This window comes from Orbicella franksi, chromosome 2 (genome assembly GCF_964199315.1).
Source record: "Orbicella franksi chromosome 2, jaOrbFran1.1, whole genome shotgun sequence".
Classification (NCBI taxonomy): Eukaryota; Metazoa; Cnidaria; class Anthozoa; order Scleractinia; family Merulinidae; genus Orbicella; species Orbicella franksi.
Genome location: NC_138146.1, coordinates 27425980 through 27444822, shown reverse-complemented (window position 1 = coordinate 27444822; position 18843 = coordinate 27425980). Strand labels below are relative to the sequence as shown.

The window sequence follows — 18843 nt, the reverse complement described above, 5'->3', positions numbered from 1 at the left end:
TTTGAAACAAGCTATTCCAGTGGATCATGTCAATTTGGTAAGCTTCATTTTAATACGTGTTGGTTGGCATGCCAGACGTACCACTGAAAACCTTTTGTCAAATTATAAAACTGAACGTTTCCGGGCATCAAAGTGTCTTGATGTCTTTGATGTGCGTCATTCAGAAGAAGTGGTGGTATTAAGTTTCGTAATTACTAATAAATTAATTAGTTTGGATCCTTTCTTTATGATGGTAATGCTGAATCGCTGTCCTTTCTTTTTGAGATTGACAGTGCTACGTGACAATTATTGAATACAGCGTTTTGACTCCAAAAGGGTGGACAATACGGTCTAAGATGGTTGTATGGCTTTATGGGGTCACCGAGATAGGACCTTGCCAAATTGAATTTCATTCATGTTTTCTTTTTCATCTTGACAATCAAATATTCACAATGCTAATCCACATTTGTGAAATTTGGCGCCCCATATGTTCTTTGTTTATCAACAATCCCGACTCAGCTTTTTAAATAGCTATTAAAATGATACGATCTGACATCTCCAAGGGTTTCTTAATACGATCCAACTTGAGATTTCAGCACTAGGTTCTTCAAAGTTGAATCCCTGCTGAAGTTGAAAGGCAAAAATATGCCTCTGACGCCTTGTAATCAGGAAACAAATCTAACCTGTTTCCTTTAATGGACGTTTATTTGTTATGTAAGTAAACTCAGAGGTCGCATTACAACACACAAAAAGCCATAATTTCTCTAATAGGTAGAGAGCTAAAAGGGTCCCGTCAAAGCAGATGTCAAAACGGATGAGTCCAAGTTGGTCCAAGGATGAAATATACAAACCTAATAGTAATTCTCTTGAAAACAAGTCATTGGGACATCTGATCAGGCGTGGATCATCATAAGTACTACTCGAGCAAAGCAGACTAATTTTCGTCTGGAAAATGGATAGCTCTCTGGCACCAAACCAGTCCGAGGTTACAGAAGGGCCAACTGAAATGGTCTACATCGTGGAACCACTGGCTCTTCGAATTTTTCGCCTAACGTTGTACGTGATTATATTCCTGCTGGCGACTTTTGGAAACGCTCTCGTTATCTTTGTGGTATACAAAACACGAGAACTGCATACAGGTAAGATCTTTCAATTCTTTGCTTCAACTTACGGTATTTTTAACGAAAGCTGCTAAGAGGATTACAGAAAGGAATGATAAACCAAGTACCCCGCTGATTAAGCCCCTTTGTCGTCCCAAAAACATTTCATACAACCTTTCTTATGGTGTCGCTGCCAACAAAACAGTTAAAATTAAATAGGAAATTGTATTTTGAAAGTAGTTCCAACTATAAACAAACGTCCCTTAGAGTATTGTACTTCTTACAATTTAAGGTATGCAGTACTAGTGAGTCCACCCTTTTCAGCCGTCGCGCCTAAATAGTAAACTGGTTAAATGCTGACAGGAATAAACGACAATCACGGCCGAATGATGCATACATAATTCGTCTACTTTACTAATATACAGCACGAAAGATTAAGTTGAGAATAATGCAATGTAATCATCGGCTCTCAAATAATCTTCATTACCCAACTTTTCTCAGTCCACGTTCTGCCTCAGTGGTGTTTCCGCCGAGCTTCAAAGCGCGCAGCATCAACACACGCGTTTACGAAAAGGTGTACAAGTTTTTGTTCAAAGGCAAACAAGACAGCCCCATTTCTTGGCTATGTACACATGAATACTTACTTGAACGTTAACTCCATTAACCTTAGTTTTTCCATTTTGACCGGTCTGCAGCCGACACATTCCTGGTATTTCGCATTTTCGTCGTGCATCTAATTTGCAGAACTTCCAGGAGATCCTCTATTGAGAATCTCTTTCTCGGCACCTCAATACGTTTCTATTGACTGCTTCCTTCCCGTCTTTTCAGATGCGAGTCGATTATGGTAGAAATTGCCGATCACAAAAGACGAAAAACAAACACTCGTAAAACAAAGAAGGAAAAGGAACAATGACAACGGAAGAATCTATTGAATCAAAGACGTTTAACAAAATAGTTTTAGTGTTTTCACAACTACAAATTCGTTGAACTTCGGGGCGATTGGCTCTTCGTATCTTTTCTCAAGGCAAAATTTAACCGCCATTAATTAAGGACTAACTAATTATGACCGGATGCTAAAGAACGCTGGTTTTAATCAATTAATGTATTGAATAAAGACATGTCCTGCTGCATAAGCATTAACTTTTCCTTCTGCTACCTCTGATTCGAACAAAGAACTTTGGATTAATGTGTTTATTATACACAATGAGTGTGTTGTACTCCGTCTTTTGTTAAAGACTGTCTTACTGAACAAGAAAAAAGATAGGCCAAAGGCGTCCGCTTCGTTCGTCCGTGGCATTACAATTTGATTAGTCCGCCGTCGCATGTTCCTCAGGAAATTTCATGCTAACTTTTCGTGACCTATGAGTACTAGTGTAACATTTTTCTTCTCACAGTTTGAGGCCCTGGAAAAGCAGATTAAGCTCGAAATACTAACTTTTGATACATGACATAAAGAGTTTTTAAACTGTTAATCTTTGTTCTCATAACTATTTCACATTTCATAGGTAAATTCAGTCTTTCTCGGTCATCTCTAAAAAAGACTTGGCATCTTGTTTTGAAATTCAGCAATCTTCTCGAGAGATCGCTCGGGGTCATGACATGAATCAACCAAATTCTGAACTGTTTCAGTATTTCGCCAATCGTGTTGAACATCACTTATAAAGTTCTTACCAAAGAAGTGACCACCTATAACGTGGGCAGCAAGGAAACAAATGACATTTTTTTGTGAGGCTACCTCATCATTATGATCGCCAAACCTGAGTTTTTTCCTTTTCTTTGGGAAAATTATGAAAACAGGTGTATTTACTTGACCACCCGCATGTGTCTGTGTTACAAAAAGATTGCTGATACTACCTAGACCACTTCCTTTCAATCTTGAAAACGCTAATGGACGGCTTTTCAACTAAATCCTCTTGATGGTCAACTTGCGGTCCAGGCTACCATTAGTTACTGAAGCGAGTCTGTAGGAATTTGGAACTGCAAACAAAAATGGATTCTGCGTGCCATTTGAGGTAACACATTTTTTCGAATACTCAAAACTCCCACCAAGTAGTGTGAAAAAATAATTATCCTGATTATAAATCATTTGTACCTTTTAACAAGAAGTGAATAGTCAAGTGAATGGCTCATAGTCAGAAACTGACTATGAGCATCTGTTTACATATGTAAAACCATTTACGCGCGAGCTGTAGTGTTATGCAATATCCTTGATTTTTCAGTTTTATCCAATTTAAAAGCCACAGTCTTCGAAAAAAATTAGCTTTCACTTTAAACACTTTTAACCGTATATCGCAAGATAGAATAAGATGAGATAATATCTCAAGATCCCTAAGTCTCTTAGAACGTCCTATGACACCCTTCTCATAAGACATATTTTGCTATTTTGAACCAACGCTTAATTATTTTGGTTTATCAGATTGTATTGCATTTCCTTAGAAGGTCTTGAAATTTTTATACTATCGTGATTCATAAATTTTACAGTTCTTTACAACTTCCTTCAGTTTTTTACAAGTTCACCGGGAAGAACAATTTCAGTAACTTCCCAGTTTGAAAACTAATACAGAAGTTAAGATAAATGTCGTGTTGACCGGTAATTCATATGTAGAAACTGTGTCAACAGTAATACGTGAATACTTTGTCTCTGCAGTAACGGGGTTTCTGATTGCAAATCTGGCCGTTGCCGACCTTGGAGTTGGAATGCTCTGTATTCCGTTTACTGTTGTTTACTTTGAGCTCAACTTCAACTGGCCGTTTGGCGCAGTGATGTGCAAACTCCTTCCCGCACTCATGTCTTGTTTTGTCATGGGATCAGTAGGAACCATGTTGGCCATTTCAATAGGTAAGCCGACTATTCACAACATCCTATATATAACAACAAGAAATGATATTCATGCAGGGTAGTCGCTTAAGATGATATCAGCATGTCTCCTGCTGAATGATAGTTGTAGACAGTACCTAAGGCAAAACATTTCGCAACAAAACTTTACCAATATAATTGGATCGGTCAAATACTAATTAATTGCACTTAATCTTCATAAACATCTTAAATAAGTATCTTAACTAACCACCATCAGGGCCAATGAAAACCAACAATAAAACAAATAATCTAACTAAACATAACATGGTTAAAAATCCCCACTGGCAGGAGGCAGACCAGTTACGTAGTAAGGATCAAACGTACCTGTACACTTACAGCATAATGAATAAAAAAACACTTGTTTGGTAGTCCCTATTACCTTTTTCTCCAAGTCTTCTAAATTCTCACATTGAACCGAGTCAGCAACTTTATCATCCGATGATGTGCCTCTTTATGTGTCTCCATAGATCGTCATCAGTCCATTGTGCATCCATTCGGCATGCGCATTTCAAGGTACCAAGGCAAGCTCATCATGTTGCTGATATGGCTAACTGCTCTTCTGCCAGCATTCCCACTGCTAGGAGTCATGGCAATCATCCCCAAGCCAACGGGTGGTGTGGCATGTTTGGAAGTTTGGCCACAAACTACGGGAATGCCGTACTCAAAAATATACTTGTTGTGCACTTTCGCGTTGACATACACCATCCCTCTTCCAATAATGATATTCATCTACATAAAAATCGGCATAAAACTTCGTCAAGCTATCAAGGAGGCAGCTGATAGGCCAGGCTTTACTCAGGCCCAAGCTACAAAGCGGATTATCAAAATGTTGGCAGCCGTGGTTGTGTGCTATGCGTTGTGTTTCCTTCCATTTCACACTTTGTATTTCATGATGGACTTCGGAGGATATAAATCCACGTAAGTTCAAGTTGTTGTTTTATTTTAGTAAATTATTGGTCACAACCGATTGTATTCTTTATGTAGCAGTTGGGTGGGAGGAGCTGGGACATTTACGTGAATAAAAATACGAGTAATATCATTGTACATTAAAAGGATGCTGAAAGCCTACATAGTGTTGTTATGAGCGGGGCTGGATCAAGTGCCTCGTCTAGTCGAATAGATAAAACATGTCGTGTTTCAGTATGTTGGCCAGCTACAATGTGCCAATTCCGCCAGGAATTCCACCTGGTTATAATTACAAAAACTTATACTATCCATATTCACCCAGCCAAATCACTTAATAGTACGCTTGCCCAGCTGCTATCATATGGTGGATCTTCTATTTCCTGATCGGACAACATTAAGAACGCTACTGGGCGGTCTTATCACTAAATCCGGGTACTAAAGACCCATCGGGCAGGTAACGTTGTTGTTCCTTAATTACAAAATGTAATGGTTGCTCGAGTCCCTCGACAGTAAAACATTTATCATTCAAACGTACAACACATTGCCCGGCATCAAAATGCGCCACCTTTTTACAAGCCGCAAACTGACAGCTAATGCTTGCTGCTCTTTTAACTTAGCTTATTCTCTGAATGTAAGCGCAGGCCCACTGCCAGGCTACCATGCCGACCTGTTCCTGCTTGACTTACTTGAAGCTTTTTGCCTCTCTCCCTCTCTGCAGGTTCTATCCAATTCTTCAAAGCTTCTCGAGCGTCTTAATGTTCTCAAACAGTGCTTCCAATCCTGTGCTCTATGCATTCATGGGCGATCAGTTCAAACTGGGATTCAAACAAGCAATTGCTTCTACTAGGAGGAGTTTTAGCTCAAGGATGTCAACCATTAATGGTTGGTCATCACCCTCCGCAACTAACACTTAAAGCGGTCAGGTATAGCTATAAATGTAATTAAAGCAAAACACCTAAAGCTTTCAATTACGTAAGTGCTGTTTAAAATAATAAACTGCATTGGGTACTTCACATGCTTACTTTTATAACTCTGTATTTCACGTACTCTCAGGTGTCCGCCAATTTCACTCAACTTCTCCTTAAAGTGCCTATGAAGTAAAAAATAATTGCTGCTTATTTCAAAGGCTTTTCAAAGTAAAGAAGAATGGCATTTTCCTTTTTGGAATACCTTTTTTCGTTTTAGAGATATTCACGTTTTTGTATCATAAGTGATGACGTCATAGGTGGTTCCACTAAAACAGTTCAACACTCAATCAAGAATATCTCTAGAAATATTAAAGCGGTGTTCTTTAAAATTTAAATGTACATTACAAAAGAAACAAAATGACACCCGTCGTGCCGTCGCCATGACAACAGTTATGCCGCTGGTCCTGTTTTAATTAAAACTAACATTACCAGATTTTATCTTAAACAAGGATCATCCACTCCCAACAAGCTAATGGGTAGAGTTAAGACAATATGGGAATCATGTGTGTTCCGAGCAAGACCCTCTGTCCCTTTTCAAAGAGTTGCAAATTGGCATATTTGGTTTTTCACAGAAAGAGACTGGAGCCAAAAGTGTTGCCATGGCAACAACACAGAAGGTGTCATTCTTTTTCTTTTGTGATGTACATTTGTGGTGCCAAGTTTGAAGAACACTGCTCCAATATTTCTAGAGATATTCTTGATTCAGTGTTTTGCTATTCAAGTGGAACCACCTATGACGTCATCACTTTCCTCATTTGCATAATACAAAAACGTAAATATCTCTAGAACGAAAAAAGATATTCCAAAAAGGGAAACGCCATTCTTCTTTACTTTGAAAAGCCTTTCAAATAAGCAGCAATTATTTTTTACTTCATAGGCACTTTAAACTACTTTAACCATTTTTTCTTTGGAGAGTGATCCATATCTCTCCTTTCCCAAGCACACTATTCGTCAAGTATAGCGTAATAAAGTCCTCCGCTAGGCACTGGCCATTAATTTGATATACCACCATATTCCGAGACCTAATATTAGAAGAAATGCGTAGCGTCGATGAAGAAAATTAACATTGCTGCAGTTAGCGAATCATACTTTACCCGAAAGAAAACTAGCTAAACACAATTATGCTATATGTATGTTCTTTTTTTTTCTCTCCATTCATGTCAAGAATATCACATATGTAGCGTGAGCGTCCTGTTAAAATATCTTTATTAATATTATTATTATTATTATTATTATTATTACATCATCAGTCATTTTCTCCGTAGGACATGATTTTCAATTTTCAGTTTTTTTTTTCTACCTTAAATGTTCTGTGGCTTAACAATTTTTAATCTTTCAATCCCTAGAAACATGTACATGTTACAGTCTTATTTCCAAGTCCTTATGTACGGTAACAGTGCAACCAACCCAGTTCTGTATGCGTTCCTTGGTGACCAGTTCAAGAGAGGTTTTAAAAGAGCCATTCGCGGTGGGAGCCAGAGAGGATTCTCTCCTCAACGAACTTTGAGCTCTCGTATGAGTTCTTTCCGGTGAAACGGAACAGTACACCAGTTTAGTTTTGAAAGAAATGTATGGAAAGCTTCATTTCAGTGCCTCGTTTCAAAGAAAATGTGACTTTCCGAAGACGATAAAAAAGGCAGTCTTCCAGACAATGAGTTTTCAGACAGTATTTACCTTCATTGTTGAAACGAACATTTCCACACAGTTATTGCGAGAACTGAATTTAAAAAAATAAATAAAATATTGCATGGATGATATCTTTGGGAACTTTCAGTAATGTAACATGTAAAGAGACATGCCAAACCTATGACATTATTATACGAAAGAGTATGACCACTCCATGTGAACTTGTTTCAAAGGCACTCGATTAGCAAACATCACGGTTAGGATGTCTAGGTGCTTTAGTGTAGAAAGTGGTAATCCGCAGTAAAGTTGTAGGCCTGACCAATGTACATTTTCTACATCGAATTACCCATTCTGATTGATAAAATTTCGCGTTAATCAACTTAAAAAAATGCCTAAAAAAGTAATTATATAAACTGGTATGTGTACTGGAGCAAGCGGGTTGCTTTAACACGTTCAACATGCACATCGGGTTTGGCTATGAGTTGAAAGCAAACTGTAATACAATTGCAAAGTTTACGATTGTGTTTAAAATATTTGACCAGTTTGGTTGAAGTCTGTAACGCCTCTATGTTAAGGACTCTATTTTTTAGATAACTTATCATTGAGTTTTGAACAGTCACAATATTACAAATGAAGATACAACAACTTTACACTTCACCTACTCCATTATGGTAATAGGACTAATAGCAGTTTAAATGCAAATGATTTGTTAACTGGGATTATCATGATTGATATATTATAGGAAAAATATATATAAAGTGAAATATTTCGTTTGCATTTGCTTATCAATTAACAAAGTATTGACAAAGATTATTGGAAGAATGTATTAAAGCTCTGTTTTCAATGAGTGTGCCCAGCTAGTCCCGCATTAATGCATTTGCTTACATTTGAAGCTCCACTATCTGCGCAACCTTTCCCCCTTAATAATAATAAGCCGTTATCATTAGCTTGACAAACTAGAACCTTAACCAAGAATCCAGCTGAAAAAGACTGCAGTGTTCCTCTTTTTGACCACACAGTGTGCTCTGAGGGTGGCGTGGGTAACGGAATCTCAGCTATGAGTTAAAAAACACGTCACCTCTCAGATCTCAAAGTGAAATCAGTTAGACCAATTCTGAGCTATCAGCTACACGCTCTGTGCCGATTCTATGCACCATGGGTGGAGCAGGGTTTGATTCGGTGTTCTGGTAAGCTGTTTTAAGATGGATTTTATAAATTTTGATCTCAAAAACTAAGCAGTGCATTCGTCTATGGTAGAGCGTTTGAGGTCGAGAGTTCCATAGGCACAGCCGTTGAACCGGACACAGTGCCTCCCCTTACGCAGATGGGCAAACAGGTATCAATGATCAAGGGAAAACCTTGCAAAATGCCAGCACCAAATAAAGAATCATAGGCAGCAAGTGCGACAAAAGGAAGTCTTGACTAAACTCCAGAGAAGTAATCAGGCTCAGAATATGACACTCCTCGAGGAGCTTGAGACTTTCAAAGTAAACATTTCCATAGGGTTATCCGGTAACTGAGAAGAGACTATGATAGATCATAGTCTCTTGTAACTGTTATATCGCGTGTCATGGCATCATGGCAACTGACGGCTGACTAAAGGCAAACGTAACAAAACTTAAAGTAAGAACAAAGAAATATACAAATGTGAGTTGACACCGCTACTTTGCCTGAAATTTCAGGGGCCTCTTAGTTCCTCAACCTTAGTCAACGTAAAATTGGATTCCGGAAATCTCCATAGCATGTCTACGTATGAAGATAAATAGCTTAGCGTTAGTTGCTAATTGAGTAAGACCAGGATAAGCGGCATGTAAATCATGGAAAATGCGCTGGACGATGAATAACTAAAAAATTCGACAACATATGCTGTAAAAAAATCATACATAAAATTTTACCCATTTATTTTAAAAACATCATATTGCATAAAAAATTAAAGTACTGCATGCACAAGTCATGCAGGAAGGCTTAATTACCAGCCGTGTGGTGGGGAACGAGCCCATTTCTTAAGTTATTTTTCTAATTAATTAAGCTTCATTTCAATCCAATAAAAGGGTCATGTCACTGACTGCATTTGTACTCTGGTCCTTGAAGACCTTATATTTGTAACTTCGGTATATCCAGAAAGATGAAAGTCTTCTTAACTATATTTTACCAGACTGCAAGCAACCTTATTTCCCTATGCCCACAAGTAAGCAGCCAAGCGACTAAAAAGATAATTGAGTGGGAAGTGGCGATCATCGAAATGTGAGCCAGAAGAATAGTTTCCATCCGCACTTTCGGTGGAGCTGAGGAGCCCAGGAGGCAACAGCTAGGTGTCTTGTGCGACATCACTCGTCTTCCTCATGATCGTCAGCAGTCTTGGTGAAAACGTATGACAGCGAATCAGCATCGGCAAGAGACCACAATATGGTTCTTTAGCATCAGTTAATCAATTTTTCTTTCTGTACGGCGTAGTTTTGTCAAATGCTCATTTTTGAGCAAAGTTAGCTGTACATCACCGATGGGCCTTATTCAACTACTGTCCTCGTTTCACAAAGTGGTGAAAACAAAGTTCTAGCTGTGGCAATTTATATCTGGGGCATTCAAATGGCATGCTTGGCATGTCATACATACAGTGTAACTTTATAGCAAAGGGCATTTGTATACGTGGAGTTCACATTAGATGCGCAAACAAGTACTTAACAGCCAAAGAAGCTTCGGACAGGTTTTTAGCTGTATCATTTTCTCCTCGGTACTTCCAATCTTTTAATAGCCGGAATTATCCTGCGTCATTCACAAGACATCGTCACGCGTGAGGTTGACTGGGAGTGTCGGTTTTTTTACATTAGAGAGGAAATTGCTTCTTGGAGAAAAGACCTTTGTTGACAGCTTCTAGTTATTTACTTCAAAAACAGGGAAAACGACGCGTCGACTGAATGCCTTGGTGAGGTGTTAATTACTTCAGAGATATTTCTGGTTCTCGATCACACCGGAAAGCTCGTTATGGCGACCTAATTACTTCACCAGCGGATTTCAGGATAAAAGAAAAGTCAACTGAATAAATATTAGGCTTATGAAGGATTTGTAATGAAAAGTCAACACAAGAGTCGGCGGGATACGGCTTAGTGGACACCTTTTAAGCTCTGGACAGAACGAAATTAAAGCCCATGAGGCGATTTCCGACCCAGGAATGGGAATTGTTATTTAAAACCAACATTATACCAAGTTTTAGTTATATTGTTTCCAGAAGTCCAAAAAGGTCGACGTTGGTTTGACATAACCAAGGGCCAATTTTGATATCTGTGTAGCAAGGTTGAGCAGGCCGTGTGTGGTTTACTATTTTAAAGAGCTTGTGATGTGATGGAACCCACGAATGTAACAGACCCACTTGCCACTGCCAATACATCTAATGTACAAGCGACTTCAGAGCCACTGGCGTCGAATATCTTTCGGTTAATTGTGTATGTAATCATATTTCTCGTCACCATCACTGGCAATGTCTCTGTCCTCGCTGTTGTCTACAAGATACGAGAACTACATTCTGGTAAGTGAAACAAAGTTATAAATCTATGCTAACTGTATGTCAAATTGGTGCGCATTCCGGCCACGTCATAGATAGCGAAGACGTTATCGAGCCACTTAAAAATGTGTGAAACCGATGAACACATTTACTTACAATGTGTTGCCTACATTAACACTATTTCAATCAAAATATAAATTATTGCCTATTGTTTAGGTTGTTTTCATGATCAAAAAGTCCTTAAATCCAGCAATTGGTAACTTGAGTGCTTACCTTCTATTTTCGGTTGCGTTGTGCGTTGTATGCGTGAGGTATAGGTAGATTCGTGATAACATTAAAAGAGTCTTTTCCTGTGATGCTGTAAGCGGTTTTACACGGCAGAGTAAAACCACAGGGAAGGTGGTGCATCTTTAGGAGATAATCGCTTCAATGCCTTTTAAAAAAGCCACTAATAGAACGTAATAAGGAAGGAATTGATTGCAGATTATCAAACTAAGATCAGGAAATATTCGTTTGTAAACTATTAAAATATAATGCGTTCTTTGCTGTTTATTTTTATCGTTGTGCTTCGCTTAGGACTGCTGCCAACTTACGAAACATACATCAGCCTTATAGATCAGTTGTTGGTAAAGCGAGCTCGGACTATTCGAGCTTATCCAATAAATTAAGAAATCTCAGACGAGAGAAGTCATAACCCGACTGAGGTCAAGTGTTTATATACTCAACTCTGTGGAAAGACGTTTATTTAACAGACTTCATAGAAAAATTCCACAAGTCTATAGAACTACCTGAGCGTAGCTTTTTCATGAATTTTCACTTGCGATTTGTTCTTGGCTCAGGAGTAAAAACTAGCTTTAATACAGCCATTGTAGTTGAGAAGACTCCACCTGATTGTATGAATGACACTGCTTGAAAATTTTGACAACAGCTTATTCAATAATTGTATTTGATGACCTAGCAACATCCGAAAGCATTTAGAAGGTATTCCGTTTTACAGCTTGGCTGCAGGTGAAAACATTGTAACTCTTCCATGTTTTTCTCCTTACTATTTTAGTCAGTCACGAGAAATTACATCTGAACCCTCTCGGTTAGGAATGGATGATAGTATATCAACAAACTACATTCGCAGACCTTTCTAGCAATATAAACACGCGCTTGTTTTGATACCTTACAAGATAGGGTTCCAGTTCATTTGATGTGCACGCCTCCTAAGTTTGAAACCTGATTGGTAACAAGAAAAATGGCTGCATTTGTGACTCATTGTCAAAGATTGTATTAACTTTGAAATTATGTCTTGAAATAATGCATTGACTAATGACTGAAGACGCGTTTCGAGGAGACGAAAAACTTCGCATTACTTCATCACTTCATTGTGGTATGAAACAAAAAATCTAAGATATGCGCGGCTATGGAAAGGTATTTTCCATAGCCGTAAATCTGTAAATTTCAGTGTAAAGATTTGACATTTTGCATTCTTTTGAGCTTGTAAACGTTTTATGGTTTATCTGCTTCAGGACATGCGTAAACATTATGCGGGTAAACAGATTCTCGAAAGGGCTTGATACTGGACGGTGTTAAATTCCCTCGAAATCCAGAAAAACTTTCACCATTTGTAATTTCGTGACATTCCAAGGCGCAAAGCCAGGATTCGCTCACATAGTTTTGAGCTGTCCCATGACCTTAGTTTAATAAAGCACTTTATCGGAGCCAACGGGTTAAATGCAAATGAACGTTTCTCAGCGCTACCCTCAGTTGAACTTAATTGCCTTGCATTATGGTACTTAAGAGATGCTATCCATTCTTTGATGAGACCGACGGTAAATGTCATCATTAACGTCTTTCCTCACTTCTAAACATTAATCAATTTATGGCACATAACTGCTCGAGGTAATCGTTGATCCATTACGTACAAAGTGGTTTATTATGGATAATTTTATTGACTTTTAATTAACCTCAGGCCGGCCGAGGTGCTAATTACATTTTGCACAGGATATATATATCTAATCAAAAAGGTTACCCATAACGGGAATAATACGGGAAGAAAATACTTTTACTAGCAAACTTAATTAGAAATGTGTAACGTGGACCTAGAGGTTACGGCCAGCGGGCACGTAGCGCTATCAGTCGCAAGGTTTGCATTTGTACAATATATTGAATTTCTCTCGTGCTTACTGGCAAGAGCCATTGTATATGAGGTATGGCACCATTTGTGACGTCTTAGAAGACATGTCACCCGAGAGCACAAGGTTTCAATTCAAAGCGATGTTCTGTTTAAGTTATACTATACTTTATTGTTTAAACTGTACTGTGACCTTTTTTGTCTGATACGCCATTATTACGACGTGATTATCGAGGTGGTGCACCCCGCACTCGGAACCCGACAGATGGCTCTATCAAAGAAAATTGTTCTTGACTTGTTAAGTTAATTAACAAAGCCATCGTTAAAAGGAAAACCGAAATACAGCAAATAAAGAAACATTCCAAAATGCAACTATATATCAAAAAACAGAGAAGGAACTAAGATGCATCAACGCCATCTTGACTGGATTATCAAGAAGAAAATAAAGGTGTAAATGTGGAATTTATACCATAAAAGGTGACTCAATATATTAACGTGGTCTTTCAGTAAGCGTTCTGAACAAGTCATTAACAAAACGCCTAAAAGTATATCAACCGTGTTTCTACCTTGAAAGGTTTTAAAGAAGTATTAGTGTGTGGCCATTAAACGGAGTACCAGTACATTTCCTTTCATCCTGAACCATTTTCAAAGTTTACTACTTTTCAATTTATGTTTTCGTTTCTATATCTTCACTTTGCCTCATCGGATTTGACATGGGTTTTGTGTTCCGTTTCCAAATTTATATAAAGACTAAGCATCATTGTTTAGCTTTGCAATTAAACATAGTCTTAAGATATCTCGGGTGTGAACGCTGGCACAGCTGCTTTCTGATATGCATGAAAAGGGCAAAAGTGTGGAATAAATTGGACATACAGCACATTTTCTTTAATATGAGCTTTCCATTTTCTGTGCCTGACTGCAGCCATTTCTTAAATACGTTTTGACTTGACGGGATATTATATTGTCTGGGCTATCAGTTCTCGTTCTAGTGCATGGTTTTACTCTTTACCCCTGTCGCCTACGGGTGAAAATACACATAAAAATGTCACCATATTATTGTCGATATTGGAAATGATGCCCTGGCTTAGGATTACAATTGTGCCTATCTTCATACATTACAGTACTTGCAAAAAATTTCGGACGTTAAAATTTCGGACGATTAATTTTCGGGCACTTTTTATCTCATTTCGAACAATTTTCGGACAAAAATTTCGGACACTTTGCTGAAACATTTTAAACCTTTAAGGTAAATTTATGGCCACAAAACTCGAACTAGACTGAAACAACATCTGGGATAATGATAGCTTAACTGCATCTTCAAGGTTGTACAGATTCACCGACGAGAAAATAACACAAATTCTATCAAGCCATTACGTATGTCAAGCCGTGTCTCAACTAGAGTTTGTTCCATCAAGGAAACTAAGAGCGTTGGACCTACTTAAAGTTTCAAACTGTACTGTGAATATTTTGGACTCTTGAAAATTCGGACGCTTAAAAATTTCGGACGGTTTTATTTTCGGACACTTCTTTTGACCGAAACTAAAATCGTCCGAAATTTTCTGCAAACAAGAAGATCTTTAAGATCTTACAACCGCGCTTTTAAAAGTTAACTGTTTTGGTAGCATGAGTGACCCGAAGAAAAAAAAACGAAAAAAAATATCGGTTTTGAACCTATTTCCAGCAAATTTGGCACACTGGAAGCTGAGAAAATTACTCTATTTCCGGTCATCATTTTTCAGCTCTTTTCGTCATATCCCCCCCTCGGGAGGGTTTTGTAAAGTTAGCGAATTAGTTGCAAGCCACCGTACTGGTGATTGCTGTCGGCGAAATATTTATTTGCTAAAAAATTGCGGCCAAATCTTTCGGAGATGGAAGTCAGGACATTTGTAAGGATACAGAAAGTAATTTGGGACCAGTTGCTGACTTGTAAGGCTGAAATTATCCAGAAGTAAGGTTTTTTTAACGTGAACGTAACGAAGGCCACGCGGTGAATAAATTATTGGCTCTTCTCACTGTCTCGTTCTGTTTTTTGTTTCGTTCTCTTTTGAAGTCCGCCGAGGTCATTTTTTCGTCTAAATAACTTGAGAAAAGTTCGAAAAAGATGTTCCTCTTGAATTTTCAGCTTTCAGGCAATAATCCTGGATTTTTTTGACCGAAACGTAGGTTCACTGGTTATGTTAATGTGTTTCGGTGGCTATGGGCGACCGTCGCTTCCTTTGTCGACTCACGCAATGAAGCTAGGTTACAAAAAAAATCTAATAATATTTAGTTCTGGTTTCGTTCGATTTCGTTGAAATTTTAATATGATGAAGCTGGATTGTCAACGAATAGATTTTAATACTGCCGATATGAGGTAGCTATTAACGCTAAAGTGATATATCGCTTCGATGTCAGGGTTTTGAAGAGGTTTTTTTGCAACGTGTAGGTTCGGCGTGATTTTGTAATCTGAGATTTCTGTTGACCCTGAAGAAACAAAGTTTGGCGAGTAAACATTACAGATTGCGTAATTCAAAGTTGGCCGAGTGGAGATCTGCGTCTGGTCTCCGACAAAAAAAAAATTAAAAAAAATAAACCAAGGGTAGAACATGAACCGCGCTCGGCCCATGGCCGCGCGGTTAATAATGTGATTCACATATGTTGTACTCTTTCTCAGTTACAGGATATCTCATAGCAAACCTGGCTGTGGCAGACTTGAGCGTGGGTATCTTATGCATTCCTTTCACGGTTCTTTATTTTGAATTTGCTCACTGGCCGTTTGGTTACGCTTTGTGCAAGATTATTCCAACCACACAGGCAATATCTGTCATGGCTTCAATAGGAACATTAGCAGCTATAAGTCTTGGTAAGTGCTGGTGACTGAATAAAATTATCGACAGTTCTTGCCCAAGTTTCTAAAAAATATCTCTCGGAGAGTTTGGGGCCATCTGGATGGAAAATCTATACTGTTGGATATATTGTTACACCTCGTGCAAAAGAAAAAACGGAGCCTGACGAACCACCCAACGTAAAAACATACAGTATAGGATTCCCCTCATTTACACTCAAACAACGTGACGGAGTTTTTCTCGAGGTAGGAAAGGATACAAGGGGTATCCTGGAGTTAGATACAAGAGTATTCCATTTGATAATGATTGTTCAGTCGAGTCCAGAATTAAATGACGCATAATAGTTTAGAATAACATCAAATAAAGATTGTACTTTTTCCTCCTTTCAGATCGTTTCCGAGCGATAGCTTATCCCTATGAGCCCCGCATATCAATTTATCAGGTCCGTTTTATTATCGCTGTGGTGTGGCTGATTGCATTTCTAGTTGGCCTTCCTATTCTCGCCGTCATGCATTTACAGGAGACCAAAGGTGGTCCCTTATGTTCAGAGGGTGGCTGGCCTAGTGAGACATTTCGAGACGTATATACTGTGTTATCATTTTGCCTAACGTACGCTATACCGTTGCCTACGATAGCCGTGTTATATACGGTTATTGTAATGAAGCTTAACAAAGCAGCAAGGGAAACTTCCGACAGTGAGGGATTTAGGACAGCAAAAGCCAAAGGGAAGGTGGTACGAATGTTGATAGTCGTGGTGGTCTTCTACTTCCTGTGTTTTTTGCCATACCATATCACATACCTGTGGTATGAATTTGGAGATGGAAGGGAATATAAGTAAGTATATCGATCACGAGTTTAAGTATTCTTTTTTTATACTTATCCTTTATTCTAGTGCGTAATTTGCTGGATCACGTTTGGTTGCTGTCATAGTGTTATAAACGTTTCCTTTTTTATCCCATTGTTATCATACAATCATGGATGACGTTTGAAAATTCGCTCACTTCTTTCACTCTCTCTCTCCTTTTTGTCGAGATGGTTATGGGTGGGGAAATTCAATTGTAAACCAGGCAGTGTAGGTCTGTCGACAAAAGTAAAAACATTAAGTGCGAGGAATTCGCGATAATCAGTCACTGACTACAACGCTTTTAAACACTTAGCCGAGCAGTCACTCTCAGAAACAAAGCTGTAAAAGTTATAAGTCAATGTTTTCAAGTCATGTCAATTGTTCTTTTTTATCTTTAAAGCAGTAATAAGATATTTTTCTTATTCCAAGGAGAATCTGGATTTTGATGTCCTATTGCCACGTGTTGGTGTACTCTAACAGTGCAGTGAATCCCGTATTGTACGGTTTTCTAAGTGACCAGTTTCGTAGAGGATTCGCCCGCCTTGTGCCGTGCTGTCGAATCTGGGGTAAAGATTCCAAGTCCTCAAGGTCATTGTACACACAAACTTCTTATCATAGAACTACTGTCTGTATGTCAGATGTTTAGCTTGCTTGTGAGTCAAACTCCAACATAGATAAGTTTACGATCACTTCTAATTTCACATATCAGTACTTCGGTGAAAGCTGAAGAAGATTCGTAGTTGCTAAATCTGTCATTTAGAATTTTAAAAGCTTGATTTTATGAATGTATGTTAAGCATCTCGTAAAGCATTTGAGGTAAGTTTTGGGCTTTTGTTTTGTGATTAAGCCAGTTCTCTTTCTTGTACTGAAGGGTTGGCAGTGCCACCTAGTCGACTGCTTACGATCTCCAAAGGAAACAAACTAATTACACAAAGACTTGATTTGAATATTTTGTCATACTGTGTTTTTTTCATGCTTTTCCTAAAACGACTATAATTACCTTTAAAGCATGCAACATTCATTTTCCATGTATAATCATACGAAGGATGTTTTTTAGAGCTAGAAAGAAAAACCCACTCATTGAATTACAAAATGTTTGCTAAGCCGTGAATAAGCTAGCTTGAATAGTAACACATTTCAGTATTTTTAAATCTTATTACTGCATGAGTACCATTGATTCAATATCACTTTCTTAGGAATCTAAAACAATTTTGAACTTTCATCTTCGAAAAGAAGTGTTTTAAGAAGGAAATTTAAAGTAACAGAGCCAGCTAAATCTTAACTATGAGATATATGATATCGGTTGGGTTAGGGTTAGGGTTTTCATGTGCTGTAAGTAATTTTCTAAAGTTCAAAAAGGGTTACTTGAGAACCATTACGCAGGCTATCCGAAGCTCTGAAGTTTGAAGAACGTAGACAAAAAACCCTGCGTTTTAGTGAACTTAGCATTTTCATCCTGTTGTGTCCCATGTACTTATAACATAAAGTGGGAAACGCTTTGTGGGGAATACCGATGTTGCTTACTGCAATTAAAAAAAACCAACACACTTCCTGAAAGTTTAGCTAAAGGAGAACTTGGAACAGCAGACGAAAAACTGACCTCAAGGGAAATCATTAATCATTCTCCCAAGTGTCTCCTTGTGATAAAATTATTAAATTATCAATTAAATAAAAGAAAAAAAAGAGGTGTTTTCTTCTTCTTTGCATTGTTATACCAATACGTCATTGAGCTCATACGTGCATACGCTCATACATGCAAACGTTTTACGTCATTCACTGGGTATGCATTCGCCAGCGCCGTTTCAAACATCACAGGTGAGCGAAGTACAGTTTCCCAGTCAATTTCCGTCTGGATATGAAGATCAGTGCAAGATGGAGGATTAAAAGGGCACCAGGCTCCGTTTCTTATTGTGTGCGTTCATTCCCAGTCCTGCAAAGTGATGCAAGCCCCCTTGGATATAGGTGTTATTGAAATTTAACGTAAAGAGAATTTTTTTTCTCTTTGCCGACATCTGAGTGCGAAGCCTTATAATATACTCATTGAGTCTATAGCCCTTCAATGTGAGGCAGCGTTGCTTAAGTGTCTGCTAACTGTTACAGCAATAACAGTTCATAAGTTG

At 38.3% G+C, this 18843-nt stretch overlaps 2 protein-coding genes across 3 annotated transcripts; both read left to right on the top strand.

Annotated features, from left to right (window-relative positions):
* The first annotated feature begins 112 nt into the window (after window positions 1-112).
* Window positions 113-8208, top strand: LOC145479023 (pyroglutamylated RF-amide peptide receptor-like). 2 transcript variants are annotated; one of them, XM_081457267.1, is made up of 4 exons: window positions 113-1118; window positions 3727-3918; window positions 4404-4854; window positions 7157-8208. In XM_081457267.1, exons 1-4 carry the CDS (start codon window positions 932-934, stop codon window positions 7341-7343), a joined length of 1017 nt encoding a protein of 338 aa, XP_081313393.1. In that variant the 5' UTR covers window positions 113-931; the 3' UTR covers window positions 7344-8208. The 2 variants fall into 2 exon arrangements, with proteins under 2 accessions (XP_081313393.1, XP_081313392.1); XM_081457266.1 differs by having other exon boundaries at window positions 5561-7240.
* Window positions 8209-9385: 1177 nt separating this feature from the next.
* LOC145479022 (neuropeptide FF receptor 2-like) lies at window positions 9386-18825 on the top strand. The gene is made up of 5 exons (XM_081457265.1): window positions 9386-10959; window positions 15708-15896; window positions 16269-16713; window positions 17153-17310; window positions 18503-18825. The coding sequence occupies exons 1-5, from the start codon at window positions 10776-10778 to the stop codon at window positions 18580-18582; spliced, it is 1056 nt and encodes a 351-aa protein (XP_081313391.1). The 5' UTR covers window positions 9386-10775; the 3' UTR covers window positions 18583-18825.
* The last annotated feature ends 18 nt before the right edge of the window (window positions 18826-18843 follow it).

What these genes read in the sequence shown, in the direction of transcription:
- LOC145479023 (XM_081457266.1), top strand. Translation starts at nt 932, where the DNA reads ATGGATAGCTCTCTGGCACCAAACCAGTCCGAGGTTACAGAAGGGCCA. An exon ending in CATGTTGGCCATTTCAATAG is followed by an intron (nt 3,919 to 4,403) that starts GTAAGCCGACTA and finishes GTGTCTCCATAG; the next exon opens with ATCGTCATCAGTCCATTGTG. An exon ending in TTCGGAGGATATAAATCCAC is followed by an intron (nt 4,855 to 5,560) that starts GTAAGTTCAAGT and finishes CCCTCTCTGCAG; the next exon opens with GTTCTATCCAATTCTTCAAA.
- LOC145479022 (XM_081457265.1), top strand. Translation starts at nt 10,776, where the DNA reads ATGGAACCCACGAATGTAACAGACCCACTTGCCACTGCCAATACATCT. An exon ending in GGAGATGGAAGGGAATATAA is followed by an intron (nt 16,714 to 17,152) that starts GTAAGTATATCG and finishes TCTTATTCCAAG; the next exon opens with GAGAATCTGGATTTTGATGT. An exon ending in TAAAGATTCCAAGTCCTCAA is followed by an intron (nt 17,311 to 18,502) that starts GGTCATTGTACA and finishes CGTCATTCACTG; the next exon opens with GGTATGCATTCGCCAGCGCC.